The sequence below is a fragment of the Gymnoscopelus microlampas genome (assembly GCF_963454915.1).
Source record: "Gymnoscopelus microlampas genome assembly, chromosome: 3".
NCBI classification, from domain to species: Eukaryota; Metazoa; Chordata; class Actinopteri; order Myctophiformes; family Myctophidae; genus Gymnoscopelus; species Gymnoscopelus microlampas.
In genome coordinates this window covers 50,278,126-50,298,421 of record NC_139940.1, presented here as the reverse complement: position 1 = coordinate 50,298,421, position 20,296 = coordinate 50,278,126, and the positions used below count along the sequence as shown (strand labels likewise).

Sequence of the window (20,296 nt, the reverse complement as noted above, 5' to 3'; positions counted from 1 at the left end):
CAAAGCCCCGCAGAAGAAAAAGATCCAGTTTGTCGACCAGAATGAGGAGTTTGACAAATGTCCGACCAAGATGGGCCACCGCTCGCTGTCTCGCTCCGCCTCTCAGTCCTCCACGGACAGCTACTGCTCGGTGGGGTCGGACACGGACAGCTCGGGCGACGAAACGACTCCCCGAGACCGACGGCAGGTGAATAACTCCAAGGGGAGCGGAGACTTCTGCATCAAGGACATGGAACAGGCCGACTTCGGACGCAGGGAGATTGAAATCGCCGAGCAGGAGATGCCGGCCCTCATGGCCCTGAGGAAGCGATCCCTGGAGGAGAAGCCCCTGGCGGGGGCTAAGGTGGTGGGCTGCACCCACATCACCGCCCAGACCGCCGTGCTGATGGAGACCCTGTCCGCGCTGGGGGCTCAGTGCAGGTGGGCCGCCTGCAACGTCCACTCCACCCAGAACGAGGTGGCGGCGGCCCTCGCCGAGAGAGGCTTTAGCGTGTTCGCGTGGAAGGGAGAGTCGGAGGACGACTTCTGGTGGTGCATCGACCGCTGCGTCGACCCGGAGGGCTGGCAGCCCAACATGATCCTGGACGACGGTGGAGACCTGACCCACTGGATTTATAAGAAATACCCCGACGTGTTCAAGAACGTTAAAGGCATCATAGAGGAGAGCGTCACCGGGGTGCACCGGTTGTACCAGCTGTCCAAGGCGGGGAAACTGTGCGCTCCGGCGATGAACGTCAACGACTCCGTGACCAAGCAGAGGTTTGACAACCTGTACTGCTGCAGAGAGTCCATCCTGGACGGGCTGAAGAGGACGACCGACGTGATGTTCGGAGGCAAGCGGGTGGTGGTGTGCGGATACGGGGAGGTGGGGAAGGGCTGCTGTGCCGTCCTCAAGGCCATGGGCTCCATGGTCCACGTCACCGAGATCGATCCCATCTGCGCCCTGCAGGCCTGTATGGACGGCTTCAGGACGGTGACGCTGAGCGAAGTGGTCCGACAGGTGGACATCGTCATCACCTGCACGGGCAACAAGAACGTGGTGGCCAGGGACCACCTGGACCGCATGAAGAGCGGCTGCATCGTCTGCAACATGGGCCACTCCAACACCGAGATCGACGTGGACAGTCTGAGGAGCCCGGAGCTGACCTGGGAGAGGGTCCGCTCGCAGGTGGACCACATCATCTGGCCTGACGGCAAGAGGATCGTCCTGCTGGCCGAGGGTCGTCTGCTGAACCTCAGCTGCTCGGCCGTGCCCTCGTTCGTCATGTCCATCAGCACCACCACCCAGGCCCTGGCCCTGATGGAGCTGCACAACGCCCCCGAAGGACGATACAAGCAAGACGTCCACCTGCTGCCGAAGAAGATGGATGAGTATGTGGCCAGCCTCCATCTCTCCGCATTCGACGCTCATCTCACAGAGCTGACGGACGAACAGGCCAAGTACCTGGGCTTGAATAGGAACGGGCCCTTCAAGCCAAACTACTACAGGTATTAACTGGAAGGGCAGGGCTTTCTTGCCCACACTTTTAGTCAGTCTCCTGTGTTTTTTTTTTTCGATATTATGACAATTTCTTGGGTGGGGGAATAGCTAGGTTAGCTGAGAGGGGACAGGGGGTGGGATCTCATTTATTTTATTGGATCATTTTTTTGTTTTTTACAGAGATTCCGTTTTTTTAAATGTTAATCTTTTTTGTGTGCTGTTTGTTTTTGTTTTTGTTTTGTTTAACACGCTCTGTAATCATCCAATAAGATAGTAGTCACCCAGCTCCTCGTTGTCTCCGCCAGGCCGAAGGCATGGTGGAGAGCATGTTTTCACTTTGTCCGTCCGTGTGTCCGTCCGTCTGTGAACACCTAACATTGGTCAAGCTTCACGTGACATCACAATATGGAATATAAATAGGTAAGACAGAATTTATCAGGAACAGTACTTTCTGGCGGAGACCTGTGCTCCAAGGAGCACATATTTTAGTTTCACTCTCTTTTCTCTTGGGGGGGGGCTGTCAGGGAGCGCACTTATCTAGTTCTTCAGGGGAAATTCACTTTTCAGCTTCATCTGGCTGATGGCTGCTCAAATGGTTTTAAGGAGGGGGAGCAGACGGCCTCTGTACCTACTAAGCTGCTATAACCAATTTCCATCTCTGTGTCTCTCGGTGTAATTTTATAATGGAAGTCAACGGATGTCGGATTGGGTTGACACTTTGCCCAAATATGGAGAAGAGTGGCATATTGACATCATAGATGATTAACGTCATAGACTGGCCACATGAAGTCTGGGATCCACACGGAACTCACATCAGTGAAGCATAATCTAATCTACATTCTACACGGCTTTAACAGAACCTTCTCAATATGAACCAGATTCAGACCCCATCTGCGGTTAAATTCAGATCAGACGCCACTGTAGCGTTCTTTTTTACAAGGCGAATGGCCTAACTCTGCTTGTTACGAACATTCAGGGCATATTTGCCAGCAATAGCCTATATATGGAGATCCCCATAGATGGAGACGATAGACCTGCAAAGTCGTCATGGAGACATAAACGTGCCATATGTACGGAGTCTGACATCAGCGAACCCTTCCCGGAAACTCCATGTATAGACATAGCCATCACGTCCAGGACTGACGTCCTGGTCCCATATTTGGGCATAACTAACATAGGCAGCTCCATATATGGAGACGTCTGACACTATCTGACATCACCATAGTGATGTCAGGACCGCAAGCCAGCAGTATAAGAGAGGCTCTACACATCTCGGTAGTTCTGTTGTCTCAGTAGACATTAATTACCTACAGAGAGAGAAGCACCTAAGAGACACCAGTAATAGTTGGTTATCACGGCCTAAAGCATATTCTCATAGTGGCCTTCGGATCGGTGTCGAATCTTTCAAACCTTCCAGAGTAACCAGCATCAATACCAGACGGATTCATTACCTTACTAGCCAGCCCAACACAGATCACAGACCCAAGGACGAGTAGCTGGATTTACAACCCAGTGAACCCTCACAGCGGCTCTTGAGCCTGGATCTAAACAACCAGCCGATTATCTGTACTACACTGCTCTTATGGTGCAGAGTGGCCACAAAGACTTGACCGTCTGCAAAGAAGAGGAATAAAACATGACACCGGGTGTTGACCCTGCTGTGCTTTTAGACCAATTTTTGGAAGTCTGGTACGGCAACAATGCACGCAAGATGCGTTTAATGGCCTACGAGGGCTTTTCAGAGCTGACTAAACCACTGGAAGACCTCCTGACAATCCTAGAGGGCTTTATGGAGAAATTACACTATAATATGAACAACCCAATCCGCTGCGTCCTGGAAGAGTTTAAAAAATGGCGAAAGAATCAGCCACAGGTGACCCTTGACTCAGTCTCAGAGGAGCAGGCAGTGGCACTAAAGCATCAAGTCTTAGGACTGCTGACAAAGATTCCTTTGACCTGGCACCCTATCTCTATGGATATATTGCTGGACATATACCAACTCCAATCTCTGGACCCAAGCGTGCGCCGATTGAGCATCGTGAAGCTTCAAGGCCTCAAACGGTACAAAGAGGCAGCAGTTCTAGGCATGAAATTGAATCTGCAGAATGTACTAGACATGGAGGAGATTTGTATACCACTGATTCTGCAAGGCAAGCTGTCTATAGCAGAATCCTTTGTCACAGGCCACCATGCACTGGAGCAACACTTAGTCACACTCCTAGACTCCTGGTGCCTTCCTGACTTCAGCGTGAGAAACATATGCAAGCAGTTCCCACACCTCGTCCTCTCCAAACACCATGATATAATGATCCATCCGAAAGTACTCAGCAAACATGTGGTTCGACTAATAAAGAAATTCAACATTGACAAAGAGATGTGTGCAGAAGTGTGTCCCAATTCTATGCAAAAGAGAAAAGTGGTTGTCCTGCAATACTTAACACAAAAGATGTTTACAGAGAAAACCATGGCAGAGGCGAGCTGGAGAGACTGTGTCGAGCATCTAGTGGCAGATGACCTTGAGCTGCAGATCTCTTTGGTTGAGATGCTGGTCAAGTACTCTGACCTCCAGACAGCTGCCCAGTGGTCAGTCCGATACAGCATCCCCAGAAACAGACTGCCTTTTTGTGTTTGGGACAAACAACAGAGTCTACCAGATGATCTGAAACATATTAATTTTGTTCAGAGTACGGAGTGGGTCCCATCCATGTCTCACCGTGAAGAGTACCACCAGCTGTCACTCTCCAGGGACCAGGTTTACTTCCTGGACACTCTAGAAGGACTTAAGACATGCCAAGACACTGTACTCAAGGAAGATGGTGTAGTTGGATTCGACATGGAGTGGTGGGCTCCACTCACCTCAGTGGAGCGTGTTGCTGTGATACAGCTTGCCGTTTCAGACAAGGTTTTCCTATTAGACCTGTCCGACAGTGGTTTACGTCAATATGAAGAAGAAACCCTTTGCTTCATCAGTACGTTCTTCGAAAGCAAAGTTCTTAAACTGGCTTACGATATAACTGGAGACCTGAAGTGCCTAAAGACTACATGGCCCCAGTTGTTGCCTCTGAAAGTGGAGGGAGTTCTAGATCTGAAGACTCTACACGAACGGATTCGGCGTACTACGCTATCCCGCAAAGATAGAGGCCTCAGCCTGATGGTAAAGCAGATCCTGGGAAAGCCCCTGGACAAATCAGAGCAGATCTCCATGTGGGAGAAACGCCCACTAAGCATCAGCCAAATTAAATATGCAGCATTGGACGCCTACTGTCTACTGGAGGTCTACTATGCCCTTGCCAGCAACCCAGTGTCCTTTGGGCTTCCCACCAATTTCCAACCCAGGTCCATCTGCTCTGGCCAAGTAAGGACGCCAAAGACGAAACAGGACCTCCACACCAAGGCCAGTGGCCAAATGGAACATCAAGGGGACCAGGGAATCGGAGCTACATCCGATGGTCAGGAAAAGGGCCTCCTGTGTGATGAGAAGGCATCAGAGGGCCCTCATTTGATTCCCCAACAGTTACGCGTAGTGTGTGACAACATGCTACAGGGACTGGGGAGGTACCTGCGCTGTTTCGGGATAGACGTGGCTATATTGGAAAACAACGATGACCACAGAGTTGCAGCTGAGTTGGCTCAAGCAGAGGACCGTACCATAATCACCAGTGGACTGCCATACTACACTTTGCGGTCCCAAGTGGGTGAGGGTCGCTGTTTGGCTCTCAGCTGTTCAGAGAATACGATAGACCAGGTCACGAGGGTCCTCAGACTCTTCAACATTCAGCCCACTCCCAGTGACATCTTCAGCCGCTGTGTTGTCTGTAACAATAACCAGTACATGATGCTGCCCAGAGAGGACATGGTCCGGATGCTCAAAGAGACAGGATTTCTCCAAGGCAAGGACTCTGACCAGACAGAACTGGAATACACTTTGCAGGAAGACGTGGTGCACAGTGGCTCTTTGACCTCTGGTGTGACCCCTGACCTCCCCAGGTATGCCTCCAAGTGTCACTGGGCCCCTGTGTCAGTCCTAGACCCTGACACCCTTACCTTCCCTGGGGGGGCTTCCATACAGCTCCATACGGTCCCCCCCACCATTCTACCCAGAATACCACACTTCTTCGTCTGCACTGGCTGTGGGAAGGTGTTCTGGGAAGGCTCTCACTCCATTCGCATCCTCTCCCAGTTCCGGAGCATTCTACGCATCACTGAGGACAATATGTCTTTGACAACAGCATCCACTGATGTTGAACAGTAGTGGTAACGCATTCACTAGCTCATTACTGCTAATTCATTGAGGCCATTAAGGTAACCTGTCATTCAATGTATTAGGATCTATATAGTATGATCTACTAACTAATTTAAAAAAAGTGTTTTAATTGTACCAAATTTCCCCCAAACAATCGTAAGCCTTGCTCTAAAAGACACTCACATTTGAAATGTGTTATTGTCTCCGCCAGGCCGAAGGCATGGTGGAGAGTATGTTTTCACTTTGTTCCTCCGTGTGTGTGTCCGTCCGTCTGTGAACACCTTGGATTGGTCAAGCTTCACGTGACATCACAATATGTAATATAAATAGGTAAGACAGAATTAATCAGGAACAGTTTTACCACCTCGCCTGGCGGAGACCTGTGCTCCGAGGAGCACATTTTCTAGTTGTCTCCGCCAGGCCGAAAGGCATGGCGAGAGAGTATGTTTTCCACCCCGTGTGTCCGTGTGTGTGTCCGTCCGTCTGTGACCAGCTAATCTCCGGCACCGTTGTCTTGATCGCAGCGAAACTGTGCACACACACTCCCTGGAAGCCAATTCAGAACCCTTACCCCAATTTTTTCTCATGGGCCTTTTATAGCGCCACCAGGAGGCCGATTTGTGCAAAACATATTTTTTGACAGTACTCCTACAGATTTTGTCCAAAAATCACGCAAATCGGTACACAGTATCTCTATAGTCATTAAACGAAACGAGTCTTTCATATTTCTCATATTCCATCCTGATTGGCTAAAAATGTCTTCCAAAGTTTGCAGGAGTGCTCCGTTTTGAACAAAATGCCTCAAATCATGAACACAGCATGCAATTTCCGTGAAATTTTGCACGCTCATTCCCATTAGGCCGAGGAAGAACTACAATTTGAAAATTTTCAAATCAGCCTCATGGTGGCGCTATAACAGGCCGATTCGTGTTTTTACTTATAATTGCACCGATCTGTGTAAAACTTTGTATGCACACTCCCTAGAGGTCAAGAAAAAACTTTTGCCCTGCATTTTTCACATCTGCCTTTTATAGCGCCACCAGGAGGCCGACTTATGTAAAACACATTATTTTATACTACTCCTTCCAATTTCATCCAAATTTCACGCAAATCGGTACACATGATCTCTATAGTCATGTGATCACGACGGATGTGTTTGATTTTTCATATTCTATACTGATTGGCTAAGATTGACATCTAAAGTTTGCATTATTGGCTTGTTTTGAACAAAATTCTGCAAATCATGAACGCACCGTCCAATTGTGCTTAAACTTTGCACGCACATTCACACTATGTTGAGGAACAAATGCCACCCTTTTAACGTTGGCCTGTTATAGCGCCACCAGCAGGTCTAATTTAGCAAAACCAATGTTTTTAACAAAATGCCTCAAATCATGAATACAGTCAGGGTCCAATTGTCGTGCAAGGCCTAAGAACAAATGGCACCCTTTTCACATTGGCCTATTATAGCGCCACCAGGAGGCCACAATAGCTTACCTGACCTGGCGGAGACCTGTGCTCCGAGCAGCACTTTTTCTAGTTTATTATGTTTCCTAATAGTACTGACTGGTCAGGGACGGCTTACATTTGGCGAGGGGCATTGTCTTCCATTGCTGCAAAGCAATGGGATCATCTTTGACTTTTAACTGTATATTAAGCTTCTCTGCTGCTCAACAAACGAACAGGCAGGCATTTTAGCTCATGTTCTTTTCACAAGCATTCCGTTTAATTCTGAACTAGAAGGATATGTGAAATCATTTCAGGGGGATGGATATGTGCTGTATTTAGATTTTGTCTACGTTTGTCTTTGTTTTGTTCTGTTGTCTACGTTACCTTTTGGAGCTAAATACATGAGACATTTTAATGTGATAAAGAAGCAATTTAAACGTTCCATGATGATGCTAAGTGTAATAATGCACTTAAAACCCACAGGCTCACAGGCCATGTGGATCCCCAGGTCCACATACATATTTTTTCCACCAGTAATAACATGCCCAGAATGATGACTCCAGGGCCAAAGTTGTCAAGTTCTTCTACCAGAGTGAAATGCAGAAAACATGAGAGGTTCTCATTTGGCACAATGGCCTGTTTATGTTTGTTCATGAATAATCAATAGGCTTATTATTGGACAGATGATTACATTCATGGTTGAAATGCTCAAGGTCAGTAGTTCTCAAAGTGGGGTCTGGGGACCCCTAAGGGTCCTTGAGGGGATTCCAGGCAAGGAACGTTTATTTGTAGCCTATAGCACCTTTCAACAAGGCAATTCAATGTGCTTTATTTAAACATTAAGCAAAAATCACACCCTGTGTGAAGAGAGTGGTGCCTTTGATGAGCCCCGTATTGATGTTGTCATCAATGTTTGTTTATTGGACATACATACACCCGGACACACAGACAAAGTCAGATATAGGAGTGGTTGGCACCACTCAAAAACAACACATTATAACAGGACGTTAGAATACAACAAAAGAGGGGGTCCTTAAGTTTTGATAGTTAGGAAAGGAATTGACCCTTAAAGGTCTGTAACTCTGTCTGTTATGGGGGTCCATAGCCTAATGCAGTGGTTTTCAAAGTGGGGTCCAGGGCTCCCCAGTTAAATAATTGATAGTGAGGAACTAAATGGACCCTTACTGGTCCCTTTGATTCCATTTGTACACTTAGAGTTATGGGGGTCTGTGGTCTAAAGCCTTGAAATTAAAAGGTTTGCGAACCACTGTCACAGTTGCATCCACTATCTCTATAAAGTGGGAAGTTTATAAATCCACAAATATGTCCGTCTCTCTGTGTCCCTTTAATGCCCAGATAAGGAAATCTCTGATGTCATCAATATGATGTCATATTAGTGACGTCATAGACTGGCTTCCAAGTACTGTGATGATGAGTACTGCACTAACGACTCTGACAACGGGTATTGCATACCTGGTTGTAGATTGGCTATTTTCTAAATAAGTTTGATGTTCTTTGTGGTTAAGTGTTTAAAGGTAGGGCTACAGATTAGGGCCACTTCTGATAATTGTACTATTCCATATCTAAAAAACTATATCAGTTACTTTTTTCATATAATTATATTTGTAAATGTTTAGCATTTACAACAAGATATATTTGCAATGCTATGGAATCCTCTCTACTGTATGAACGAATGAACCATTGTAAAGCTCGCTCTCTCTCTCTCTCTCTCTCTCTCTCTCTCTCTCTCTCTCTCTCTCTCTCTCTCTCTCTCTCTCTCTCTCTCTCTCTCTCTCTCTCGCATATATTTATATATATATATATATTGTAATCACCTCCAGAGAGATGCACGGTTCACAGGATGAGCAGCACATGGAAAGTGATCAATCCATTTAGTGCAGCCTTCTGTCTCGTAACGTTGCAGTCGAGTGGGGGAACGTGTGATGGATGCTCATGTAGGGTGACATTATGTTTCATACACAATTCACAATGCATTAATTTAGCAGATGCTCTTATACGACTCTTAGCGACTTACAATAAGCAAGGTAATCACATGCATAGAATGCAGAGAGAAAGTGTAGTGCATGTAAGTAAACCTGTACCTATTTAAACAAATGAATAATCTAGCATCTGTTTAAATAACATGCTATCTAAATTACATTCTTAAGATTGTGGTCAAGAAAATAAAAACCGGGTGACCGAGATTATGTCTGCATGGTAGCCATCGCTATAGCGTCAGAAGGTGGCAGGAAGGGCTACAGGGAGAGAGAAGTGCTAGCGGGGTGAGCTGGAGTCTGCAGTTCTGACTGTGATGGAAGTTTGTTCCACAGTTTGGGAGCCAGGATGGAGAAGAGTTTACTCTATAGGACCGCTGTTCCGGGTGTTTTAGGAAAGCTGTCCTGTGTTAGCTGATCTGAGTGAGATGGAGCGGTTGTAGGATTGGATCAGGCCTTGAAGGTATGGGGGCTGCCATGCCTTTGGGTTGCCTTGTAGGCCAGCATCGTTGTTTTGTACCCTCTGCGAGCCAATGGAGGGAGCATAAAAGGGGGGAGACATATGAACATTTTGGCTGGTTTGTGACCAGCCGTGCTGCGGCATTCTGGATCATATAGGAGGGAGTTACAGTAGTCAAGTCGTGAGATGACTGAGGCCTGGATAAGGAGCTGGGCTGACTCCTGGGTGAGTAAGGGTCTGATCCTTCAAATGTTATTTATCTTTCAATAAATGCAAGGAATCTCTACACAAGGACTTTCCAGAACCACCGATCCCTCCTGCATGCCCATATATGGGCATACCCATACTGTATATTGCCATGCTGATGATCTACATATAGGTGCAGAAAAGGGACACAGACCATAGAGGTAATATAACTAGAGGGCGGATTGCCCGGCCCCCAGCTATTCATTTCAGTGAAATTGCTCAGTGGCGTTTTGAAGCACCCGGAAGCCTGCCGGAAGTAGAATTATTGAGACGTTTTTGAGAAATCTTTGAGACGTTTCAAGCAACCATAGAGTTATGAGCATGCGCACTAGTGTCCCTTTTGCGTCCTACGTCACAACCTACCTCGAACGAGCCCGTGTTTATATTTATATTTATTAAATACACTCGAGATGCATATTAATATGTAAATGCATATGTATTTATGTATAATATATTATATATATATATATTTATATATATAAATATCTCAGTATTTTTTGCTCGTGCATGTATTTCGCCCTGCCTGCAGTTCCAGCTTTGGCCACTGGGGTGGCAGCTTCAATGTTTCTCAGCAACTCTGGGGGCCTGACACAGACAGACAGACGGTTACAGCGGGTTCTCTGACAACGGGTATAACAGGTATCGCTTAACAGGGTGGGGCATGCATTCCCTATTTGCATCGTTCCCGTACAGGCCAGTACCCAACAGGCACCTGTAAAGCGCAAACCTACGGCAGCGGTAACCGCTGCGTATTATGTGCATGGGAACATATTGATCGATCGGCCATCATTTGACATTTTTCGATGAGATCGGTATTGGCAATTATGCAGCAAATGTATCCCAAATATGAACCACCGTTTTTGGGCATGTCATCACCAGTAGGCCTACCTACAGTATCTGATCAGTATGCATGGCCATGCGGAGCAAACAAACTCGGTGACCTGACCTTTTTAAGTGTGCCTGTATTCACAAAAGACCCACAAGCACCTGTTAAAAAAAATCACAAAATCATCTCGGCGCGGCACTTCGGGTGGAGCTAATCTATTGTAGTGAGCGTTTGGTGCCAGCACGCTCGCCTCCAGACCCTCCAGCACCCACCTGAGTGTCATCCACGGCGGGGCGGAGAACAAGTGTTGTTCTGCGTATCTCACGGTGACAACCCTCCTCACGGGGGCCGGTCCTCCTCCCTGTGACCTGTCTGGGTGTTATTACTGTATATATATTGGCCCGCGGAGGTCTAACAGGCGGCAGGGTTGAAGGCACATTAGCATTTTTGTTTTGTATTCTGCACCACGGGCCATCGGCTGTACTTTAATACTGTGTGCTTGTTTAATGGCCCTTGGTGGGATGAGTGCATGTGTTTCTAATGAGCAAGACGACTTCATTATGCAAATGTCCGCTCAAGAAGTCACACCCTGGACGTAGGAATGAATACACACCAACCCTGATACGGTCTAAGCTGTTGAATTGTACATGAAACAAGCTCGGGATGTTATTTCACTGGTCTGTTCTAGCATAAGGAAACCATGACTCATTTTGCATGTGTCTATTTTTGATATGCGGTGGTGGAAAAAGTACCCGCTCACAATGAGTCTCATCGCGACGCATTGTGAGCTTGTAGATCGGCTATTTTCAAATGGCCGAAATGTATATAGGGCTGAAGTGGTTAATGAACTGAAAATTGGCAATACTCCAGTAAAGTAAAAATACCTCAAAATGCTACTTAAGTACAGTACTTGAGTAAATGTACTTAGTTACTTTACACCACTGTTATGAACAGATCCCCTTTCATACAAGCAGTTCAGTGTGTACATCTATCTACACTGTATGTCTGTCTGTCTGTCTGTCTGTCTGTCTGTCTGTCTGTCAGTCATGCAAAGGGGAATTTCACCTGATCAAGGGAGATCCTGGCTTCTGGTTTACAGGCAGGGCTATAACCACATTGTAAGCTTGTAGATCGGCTATTTTCAAATAGCCGATGTGTGTATTATGTTTATGTCACATACTGTCCAGGTGTAGCCACTACTACTACTGTACATGGAGGGCTACTGCATAAGTAGCACTGATGATGTACTGTACGAGTAAAAAAAAATAAAAATCATCACTTCAAGGATGATCTCTGTTTCTCTATAAAACCCCAGTCCCAATATGACTCCTCCAGCAGCGTCTGGCAGCCTTTCAGCACGGGGAACATAAAGCCACAGAGCTGTGAACCTCAGTGATCTATGCTCAAGGCGAGTAGCGCTGAAGATGGTTTGTCTGCGAAGGTGGCGGCTTTTAAAAGATTGAAGGGTTTTCTTTCTTTTTCTTTTTCCTTTTTTTTGCTGGCATCAGCCATGTGGAGAGTAAATGTATCCCTGTAAAGGCCCATGTGGAGAGAAAATGTATGTCCCATATGTCTGCTGTCCAGCAGGAACCAGCTAACTCCAACATTTTTATTTTTCAGCAAATGAAAGTTAGGAGGTTTTGTTCATCATTGATAAGAACAGCTGAATGGACCTCCAAGCTCACAATGAGGTTGGAGGTCAAAAGGGGGTGGAGTCAGCTAAACCAACTAAGAGACTGTTGCGGCGGTCTGGACTGGCCATATTGCCAGTGGTGTAAAGTAACTAAGTACATTTACTCAAGTACTGTCCTTAAGTAGATTTTTGAGGTATTTTTTACTTAACCCATGTTCAGTACTTTTTTCCCATGTTCAGTACTTTTACTTCTACTCCACTACATCTCAGAGGCAAATATTGTACTTTTACTCCTACGCTACAATTATTTGAAAACTTTAGTTACTTACTTTGAACATTATAATTATTATTACAAAACATACAGTAACCACTTAAGCCCTATTATACATTTCGGCCATTTGATAGCCGATCCACAAGCGATGCGACGCATTGTGAGCTTGTAGATCTGCTATTTTTAAAAGATATTTTTGAAAACTTGTAAGAACTTGTGAATTGGGACATTCTGTCTACTGAGCACTTTTACTTTTGATGCTTTAAGTACATTTTGATGCCAATACTTTTGTACTTTTACTCAATTCAATTTTGAATTCCAGACTTTCACTTGTAACAGACTATTTCTACATTGCAGTATTGATACTTTTACTTAAGTAAGAAATGTGAGTACTTTTTCCACCACTGCCAGTTGCAGGGCTGTGCCATTTGGGGATAAGTGTTGCAAGGAGTTGCATTGGTGTGGACTGGCCCAGTGGACCAGTTAAAAAAAGAGTGTGTGTGTGTGTGTGTGTGTGTGTGTAAATGTCTGAACACAGGCAAGCTATCCGTCTTCCAGAGGTAAAAGTTACTTAAAGCTCATTGGTCACAACTTACTACTTGAGTAAAAGTGTGTGTGTGTGTGTGTGTGTGTGTGTGTGTGTGTGTGTGTGTGTGTGTGTGTGTGTGTGTGTGTGTGTGTGTGTGTGTGTGTGTGTGTGTGTGTGTGTGTGTGTGTGTGTGTGTGTGTGTGTGTGTGTGTGTGTGTGTGTGTGTGTGTGTGTGGAAATGCCACAGAGCATCCATCATTCTTCTTGCCATTTGCAGTTTGCTGTGACCTTTCAGAACAACAGAATGTGTGTACAGTTGTGTTTCTGAACTACACAATGTGTGTACAGTTGTCATTCCTCCAGCATGGCTTCCTGTAACCACCGGTAACCACTTCCTCTGCACTGCTACAGTAGGTCAAACACAGTTTTGCCAGATTTTGTGAGAGAAATAAGCAACCAGGTCTATAAAAACAAGGCCAAGAGAAGCGACTATATAGGCCACATGAGCACTTTAAACCTATACTGCATACATCGGCTATTCGGGGAAAAAAAGAAAGCCGACCTACAAGCTCACGACTGGGTTTATGAGTTGCTGGTTGGGTATACACTGGAATGTTTGGTATTTTGTTTTTGTTTTAAATTGATGTGTCTGATAATCCCATATACGTGCTGGGTCAAGACATTTTCCGGACACGGAAATGAAACATTCATTTGTTCATTCCTTGTAGATTGGACTATTTTCAAAATAATCTTGTGGAAAAAAAGTGTCCAGCTTTTATCTGGTAAAAAATATTTTTTTAGATATGGGGTCCGTAGACAATAATTTGGGGGTCCTTGACATGAAAATGTTTGAGAACCACTGGGTTTAAACAACATTTGAAAGCAAGCCCAAATAAGCAAACTACATTTTACAAACAAGCCCAAAAACCCGCAACCTGCAACGACGAATAGGACAGAAAAAACAAGCCCAAAGTCGCTTATAATAAGCAGACATGGCAACACTGGTCAAACATCAGAAAAGCATGACAGCGCTGTTCCACTTTTTGACTTTGTTTACATTTAAACTCAAATGAATGAGATTATTGTGCCAGGGTATTGAGGGTAATGACTTTCAACCTGGTTTCCGTATTTTAATGAAATACCAAAACATCACCACTATAGTGTAGGGCCTGTCCTTTCACGCCGTTTCACAAAACACAGATTGGAACTTGTGGCCCGACAAAACCTTTGTGCCCATGAGCAACTACAGCGTGCATTGGAAAGCTCTGCGAGATCATTATGGATGATACACGTTTCACAAATGCTGATGTGTCTTAAGACTATCTAACCTTCTGAAACTCTGGTCACACTGTTAAAAGTAGATGGTTTTTCTCCATCGTGGATACGTTGGTGTGTCCTCAGATTAGTTAACTGACTGAAACTCTTGTTACACTGTTTACAGTAGAAAGGTTTTTCTCCTGTGTGGATACGTTGGTGTGTCCTCAGATGAGTTAACTGACTGAAACTCTTGTTACACTGTTTACAGTAGAAAGGTTTTTCTCCTGTGTGGATACGCTGGTGTGTCTTAAGACAACCTAACCTACTGAAAGTCTTGTGACACTGTTTACAGTAGAAAGGTTTTTCTCCTGTGTGGATACGCTGGTGTGCCTGAAGACAACCTAACCCACTGAAAGACTTATCACACTGCTTACATTGAAAAGGTTTTTCTCCGGTGTGGATACGCGTGTGTCTATTCAGATTATCTAACGCAGTGAAACTCTTGTCACACTGTTTACAATGGAAAGGTTTTTCCCCAGTGTGGATACGCTGGTGTTTGTTCAGATTACCTGACTCGCTGAAAGTCTTGCCACACTGTTTACATTGGAAAGGTTTTTCTCCATTGTGGATACACAGGTGTTTCCTCAGATGAGTTAACTTACTGAAACTTTTCTCACACTGTTTACAGATGTGATTTGTCTTTCTTGAGTAAATCATCAGATTCTTCTTTACATCTCCTGGATGAGTTAAAATCTCGGTAAACCGTCGATGACTTTGAGATTTTGGTGGGTCTCTGTGTGCTTCTTTCCGGCTGGTTACAGAGCTGATTATTTGCTGACAGGCCTCTGAGCAGATTTGTCCATTCCTCAGCGTTTGGCGGTTGAGGTCGTGGTGGCTCGGATGAGACGTGAAGGTACACTCAGAACAGGAGAGCTTAGTCTGGGAGGATTGGGACCACACTCCATCCAGGAGTGGCGGTTCATGTTCAAAGCTGGTCTTATACATGGCAGCAGGGGACGGAGTCGTAGGTTCTGTTGAGGCTGGAAAATGTGTCGTCTCTCTATTTCCCTGTATTCTTTGTCTACCAAAGTTCTGCATCCCTTTCTCTCACAACACTATTTGTGGACACACTATCTTCTGGTCTCAGTTGAATGGTCTGACCTCACTCACAACACAATCGGTTGCCATGCACGTCTAGCAACACCGATGTGCACAGGCTGCCGCCCCCTCCATATTTGGGCAAGAGTGATGTCATCAATATAACATCATCACCATGACGGCAGAGATCCACATGGAAGCCACGCCATGTCTTTTTCATTTTCATGTGTTTATCATTGACTTATTAAGTTAAGTTAATATCAGTTTAAGTTAAGTTTGCGGTACAACACTATGCAGTAAGCAATGCCAAAAACACCACTGAAGTCCACCTCCATTCCTTCACATACACTTTACCAATACTTTCGTATAGATGTAAAGTTTTTGACGAGACATGACCCTAAGCCATTCAAGCCGGTATAGCAGCTCATCTACAAGCTCATAGCGCGGCACTCGGTGCCGCGCTATGAGCTTGTAGATCTGCTATTTTTGAATAGCCAAAGACATCTAAAAATGACACAGATGCGTTCCTGGTCTAAAAGGGTTAAGCGCTCTGGAAGGAGGGGGAAAAAAAACAGATCAAAACGGGTTGGAATTTCACCTTTCTTTACAAAACATCACAAATGGAATGAAAGCTGAAAGGTGACCTGGAGAATAATAGCGTATATACTATGTCTATCAGACAGCCGTGTCTGTCGCCCACAGCGAAGGGAACAAACACATTATAAATGTAAGGCGAGCATCCGCTCGTGTCATTAGCCTCTGGGTCCAGAGGGGAGACGGGTGACTTTGTCTTTCTTCACCTCTCTATGAAAGGTCTCTTGCTGGACCCTTCATGGGGCAGTGATGGCAAGTAAACTCAGTACATTTAGTCTCAGGTAGTCTATACTGTACTTAAGTACCATTTTGAGGCACTTTTTACTTTACTTGAGTCAGTGTTGATTTTGACAGCAAATTTTGATTTAGTTTTAGTCATAGTCTTTTGAATACAATTATGTTTAGTTTCAGTCATATTTTTGTCACCTGAAATGTTTACTTTTAGTCTAGTTTTAGTAGACTAAATATACAGTTGATTCAGTCGACAAAAAAACATTTTGGTAGGCCTCGATGGCCTCGAAATGATTTTCACTTAGCTGCATGCCGATAATAGCCGGTCTACAAGCTCACAACGCGTCGCAGTGCGACGCGTTGTGAGCTTGTAGATCTGCTATTTTCGATCTGTGACACCCGCGCGCACCCATGATTACTTGTCTTTAGTTCTATCTAAGACTAGTTCTATCTTCTCCACTAGTCCCTCCCAAACATTTTAGTCAAGTCAACAGACATTTTTCGTCATAGTTTTAGTCCACAAAATCAATACTGACTTGAGTATTTCCATTATTTGATAGTTACAAGTTAATGTTGTACTTTTTACTCCACTACAATGATTTGAAAGCTTTAGTTACAAATTACTAGGTTAGTAGTAGCTTGGTACTAGTTACTAGGTAGGTTTTAATTACTAGATTACCCCCCCTGACGTGGCACTGGGGATTGGGTGTTTTCACTGTTTTTGAAAAATGTTTGAAAATGTTAGGGACCCCTGGGACCCACATGTGGACTACCCAATGTGTGACCATTCTGGTGGCAGACCCCTGGACAGTGTTTGAGCCAAGTTTGGTGCGGATGGGAGCAACGGTGCGCCTCACAAATCTGTTATGTTTTTGACCGCGGGCCGCCCACCCCTCCCTCTAGTCAATTTGAATATAGGATTAATACGAAATATACATACATTAACCACTTATGCCCTACTTTATACTTCAAAAATAGCAGAGCTATATGAGCTAATGCATCGCTTTTTATTTATTTTTCAAACTGTAACTTTCCAGGATTAAAATAAAAAAATCTGCTATAGATCTGCTATTTTTTATACTTTTGAGTGACGCTGTAGTATGATAAAGTATGACGTTAATTTACGAAAAAAAACACAAAGTTTAAATATGGAGTTAAGAGGTTTCTGCGCGACGGCATTGTTGATGCCAATGCTTTTGTACTTTTACTCAAGTAAAATGGTCAAAGTTTTACTTTGAGTAAAAGTTCTTCCGCCGCTGGCGAGGACTCAGTGTTGTCATTAGCCTCTGGGTACGATGGTGAGTTGGATGACTTTTTCTTTCCTTTGTCTCTTGCCAGACATTTCGTGCCATGTGGGGCCGACTGTTCATTTTAGATTTTTTGCTGTTGTTCTCGTGGACCCTGGAGACATGCTTTAAGACTTTCATTTCCTGAGTCTGGCGCCCACAGAAAGGTCACGTTGGCGAGCGGTCGTGGCGATATAACTTGCACGATCAGGGGTGAGCAGAGGGCAAGAGGAAATAACAAAACATAGCCTGTAGATATGTGGAACTGAAGGCTGCATGAGGCGTTTGTTGATGTTGACAGACTATTTTCAGTGCAGAGATGTGGTGCAGAGGGAAAGTAGATAAGTGTGCTCCTCGGAGCGCACTTATCGGATTTTATTGGCAAAAAATCTGACTGATAAATGTTGATCACATGACTCTAGAGATAAGGTGTATCGAATTGCGTGTTGAGTTTTCGACCACATTTGTGACAAAAGCTGTAGGAGCCGTGGCAAAAAAAGTGTTTTGAAGAAAACGCTAAATGGTAGAAAATTAGGATTTACGTCATAATCCAAGGAATCCAGGATAATTTGTTTTTGACCGTATCAACCTACGGTTCAAGAGTTATAGGCCAAAATGTGAAGCAGTCTGTTGTTACTACGCCACCATGACGCCGAATTGAAACATTTTTCACCTCGATCGGTCCAGCGCGGTGCCGGAGATTAGCGATTCACAGACCGACGGACGGATGGACCTACATCACTCCTCATGCCTAACCAGTGTTGATTTTGACAGCAAATTTTGATTTAATTTTAGTCATATTTTAGTCATCTGAAATGTTTTAGTTTTTGTCTAGTTTTAGTCGACTAAATATCATAAGATATAGGCGACTAAATCTACAGTTGATTTAGTCGACTCTGTAGTCTGGCGGTGCCTTGATGGCGTCGTAATGGCTGGTTTTACACTTCGTTGCATGCTGAAAATAGCAGATCCACAAGCTCACAACGCGTCGCGCTTAACACCCGAGCACAACCAAACATAAAATGACTTGTCTTTTAGTTATCTTCTCCACTAGTCCCTCCCAATTTTTTTGTCTAGTTTTTATTTGTTGACAAAATTGTCAATATATTTAGTCTTAGTTTCAGTCATCATAGCATAGTTTTTATTTAGTTTTCGTCAGTTAAGAAAGGTAGTCGACGAGCATTTTCCGTCATAGTTTTAGTCGACGAAATCAACACTGTGCCTAACAGGTTCCTCCTCTATGAGAGTAAGTGTGATGAAGCTGAGACATTCAGCCGGAGAGTGTAATTCAAAATGTGAATTCCTAGAGGATTCATGCTGTTTTAAGGATGACCTCTCCAACATCTTCCCTGTGCATAGATATAGTCACTGTCTGCACCCTGGAGCTCACTGGATCCGTCACGCATTCCTTACTATCATCCCACTCCCAAGACCAGACACCGCTGCCATGGAAGCAGCCCTCCCCCCACCCCCTCGTCCAAATTAAGTTTCTGTCCTAATATGATTTAAGCCCTAGGAACGGCACATTTCATTATCTGTACCTTACTTGAGTATTTGGTGTTTTGGAAGCTTACTCCAGTTAAAGCTACACTGCACTTTCAAAGACAACATCTATTGTACTTGTTTCCATTATATTTATAGGAAGAGGCCCTAGTCCAAATTATTGTTAAAATAGCAGATCTACAAGCTTGAGGCGTGCCACACTGTGACACATTATGAGCTTGTAGATTGTCGATTTTCACAGTTTGTGGAGGGGGGCATTTTCAATACAGAAGGGTACCCTAGTACTTTAACTCAATTAGATTGTGACTGTGCTCCGCCCCTTCCCCCAAATCAAGTTTCTCTCCTCCTAATATGGTTATGGTTCCTATGAACGGCACATTTCATTAAGGCTCCAAAACCTGATTAAAGACATTTTTCCTGCAGGCTGGAACTGCAAGAAGCCCTGAAACCAGCTGGCCCTATCTCATTATATTATAGACACCCTGTGCAAACGCTGGAGTGGTTTACTGTCTGCTCTCACTTGAACCAGTGTCCTCATTCTGGGGTGAAAATAGCCGATCTACTGCTAAAAATATAAGTAAGTAAAAATATATATTAATCTGCTCTGAAATGAATCTGCTATCTTTACCTAATGTTCACCCCAGTGTAAGGACGCGAAAATAGCGAGTCACGTTGCGAGCTTGTAGATCGGCTATTTCCAGCATGTAGATCAGCTTGTAGATCGGCTATTTCCAGCATGTAGATCAGCTTGTAGATCGGCTATTTCCAGCATGTAGATCAGCTTGTAGATCGGCTTGTAGATCGGCTATTTTCAGCATGGAGATCAGCTTGTAGATCAGCTCGTAGATCAGCTTGTAGATTTCCGCAGGAGATCTTTGATTAAAAAAAAACATGTGATGTCAAGCAGTAGCTTAGTGTGTAGGGAGGCCGTCTGGTAATCAGAAGGTTGCCGGTTCCCCGCCCGGCCCCGGTCTATGTGTCTAAGTGTCCCTGAGCAACACACTTAACCCCTAACTGCCTCCATCATGACCATGGAGGGACACCGCGATGACACTATGACTTTGTGTTTGTTGTTCTGCATAGTGCAGGCAGGCTATTGTACAGTATACTGTATACTCTATACTACTGTATACTGTTGTTCTGCACAGTACAGGCTATTGTACAGGTGTATACCACTGTTTATTACACGGCTTGGT

At 44.7% G+C, this 20,296-nt stretch overlaps 3 protein-coding genes across 3 annotated transcripts in view; 2 read left to right on the top strand and 1 right to left on the bottom strand.

Moving 5' to 3' along the window:
- LOC311042422 (NACHT, LRR and PYD domains-containing protein 3-like) overlaps positions 1 to 20,296 on the bottom strand; it is a 447,659-nt gene that overhangs the window by 253,007 nt on the left and 174,356 nt on the right. The gene's annotated exons all lie outside the window — the stretch shown is intronic.
- LOC311042428 (putative adenosylhomocysteinase 3) lies at positions 281 to 1,495 on the top strand (the record flags this gene model as incomplete). Its single annotated transcript, XM_084053163.1, has 1 exon — positions 281 to 1,495. The coding sequence occupies one exon, from the start codon at positions 281 to 283 to the stop codon at positions 1,493 to 1,495; it is 1,215 nt and encodes a 404-aa protein (XP_083909289.1).
- Positions 3,192 to 5,732, top strand: LOC311041894 (exonuclease mut-7 homolog; the record flags this gene model as incomplete). The annotated part of the gene is made up of 1 exon (XM_084052377.1): positions 3,192 to 5,732. One exon carries the CDS (start codon positions 3,192 to 3,194, stop codon positions 5,730 to 5,732), a length of 2,541 nt encoding a protein of 846 aa, XP_083908503.1.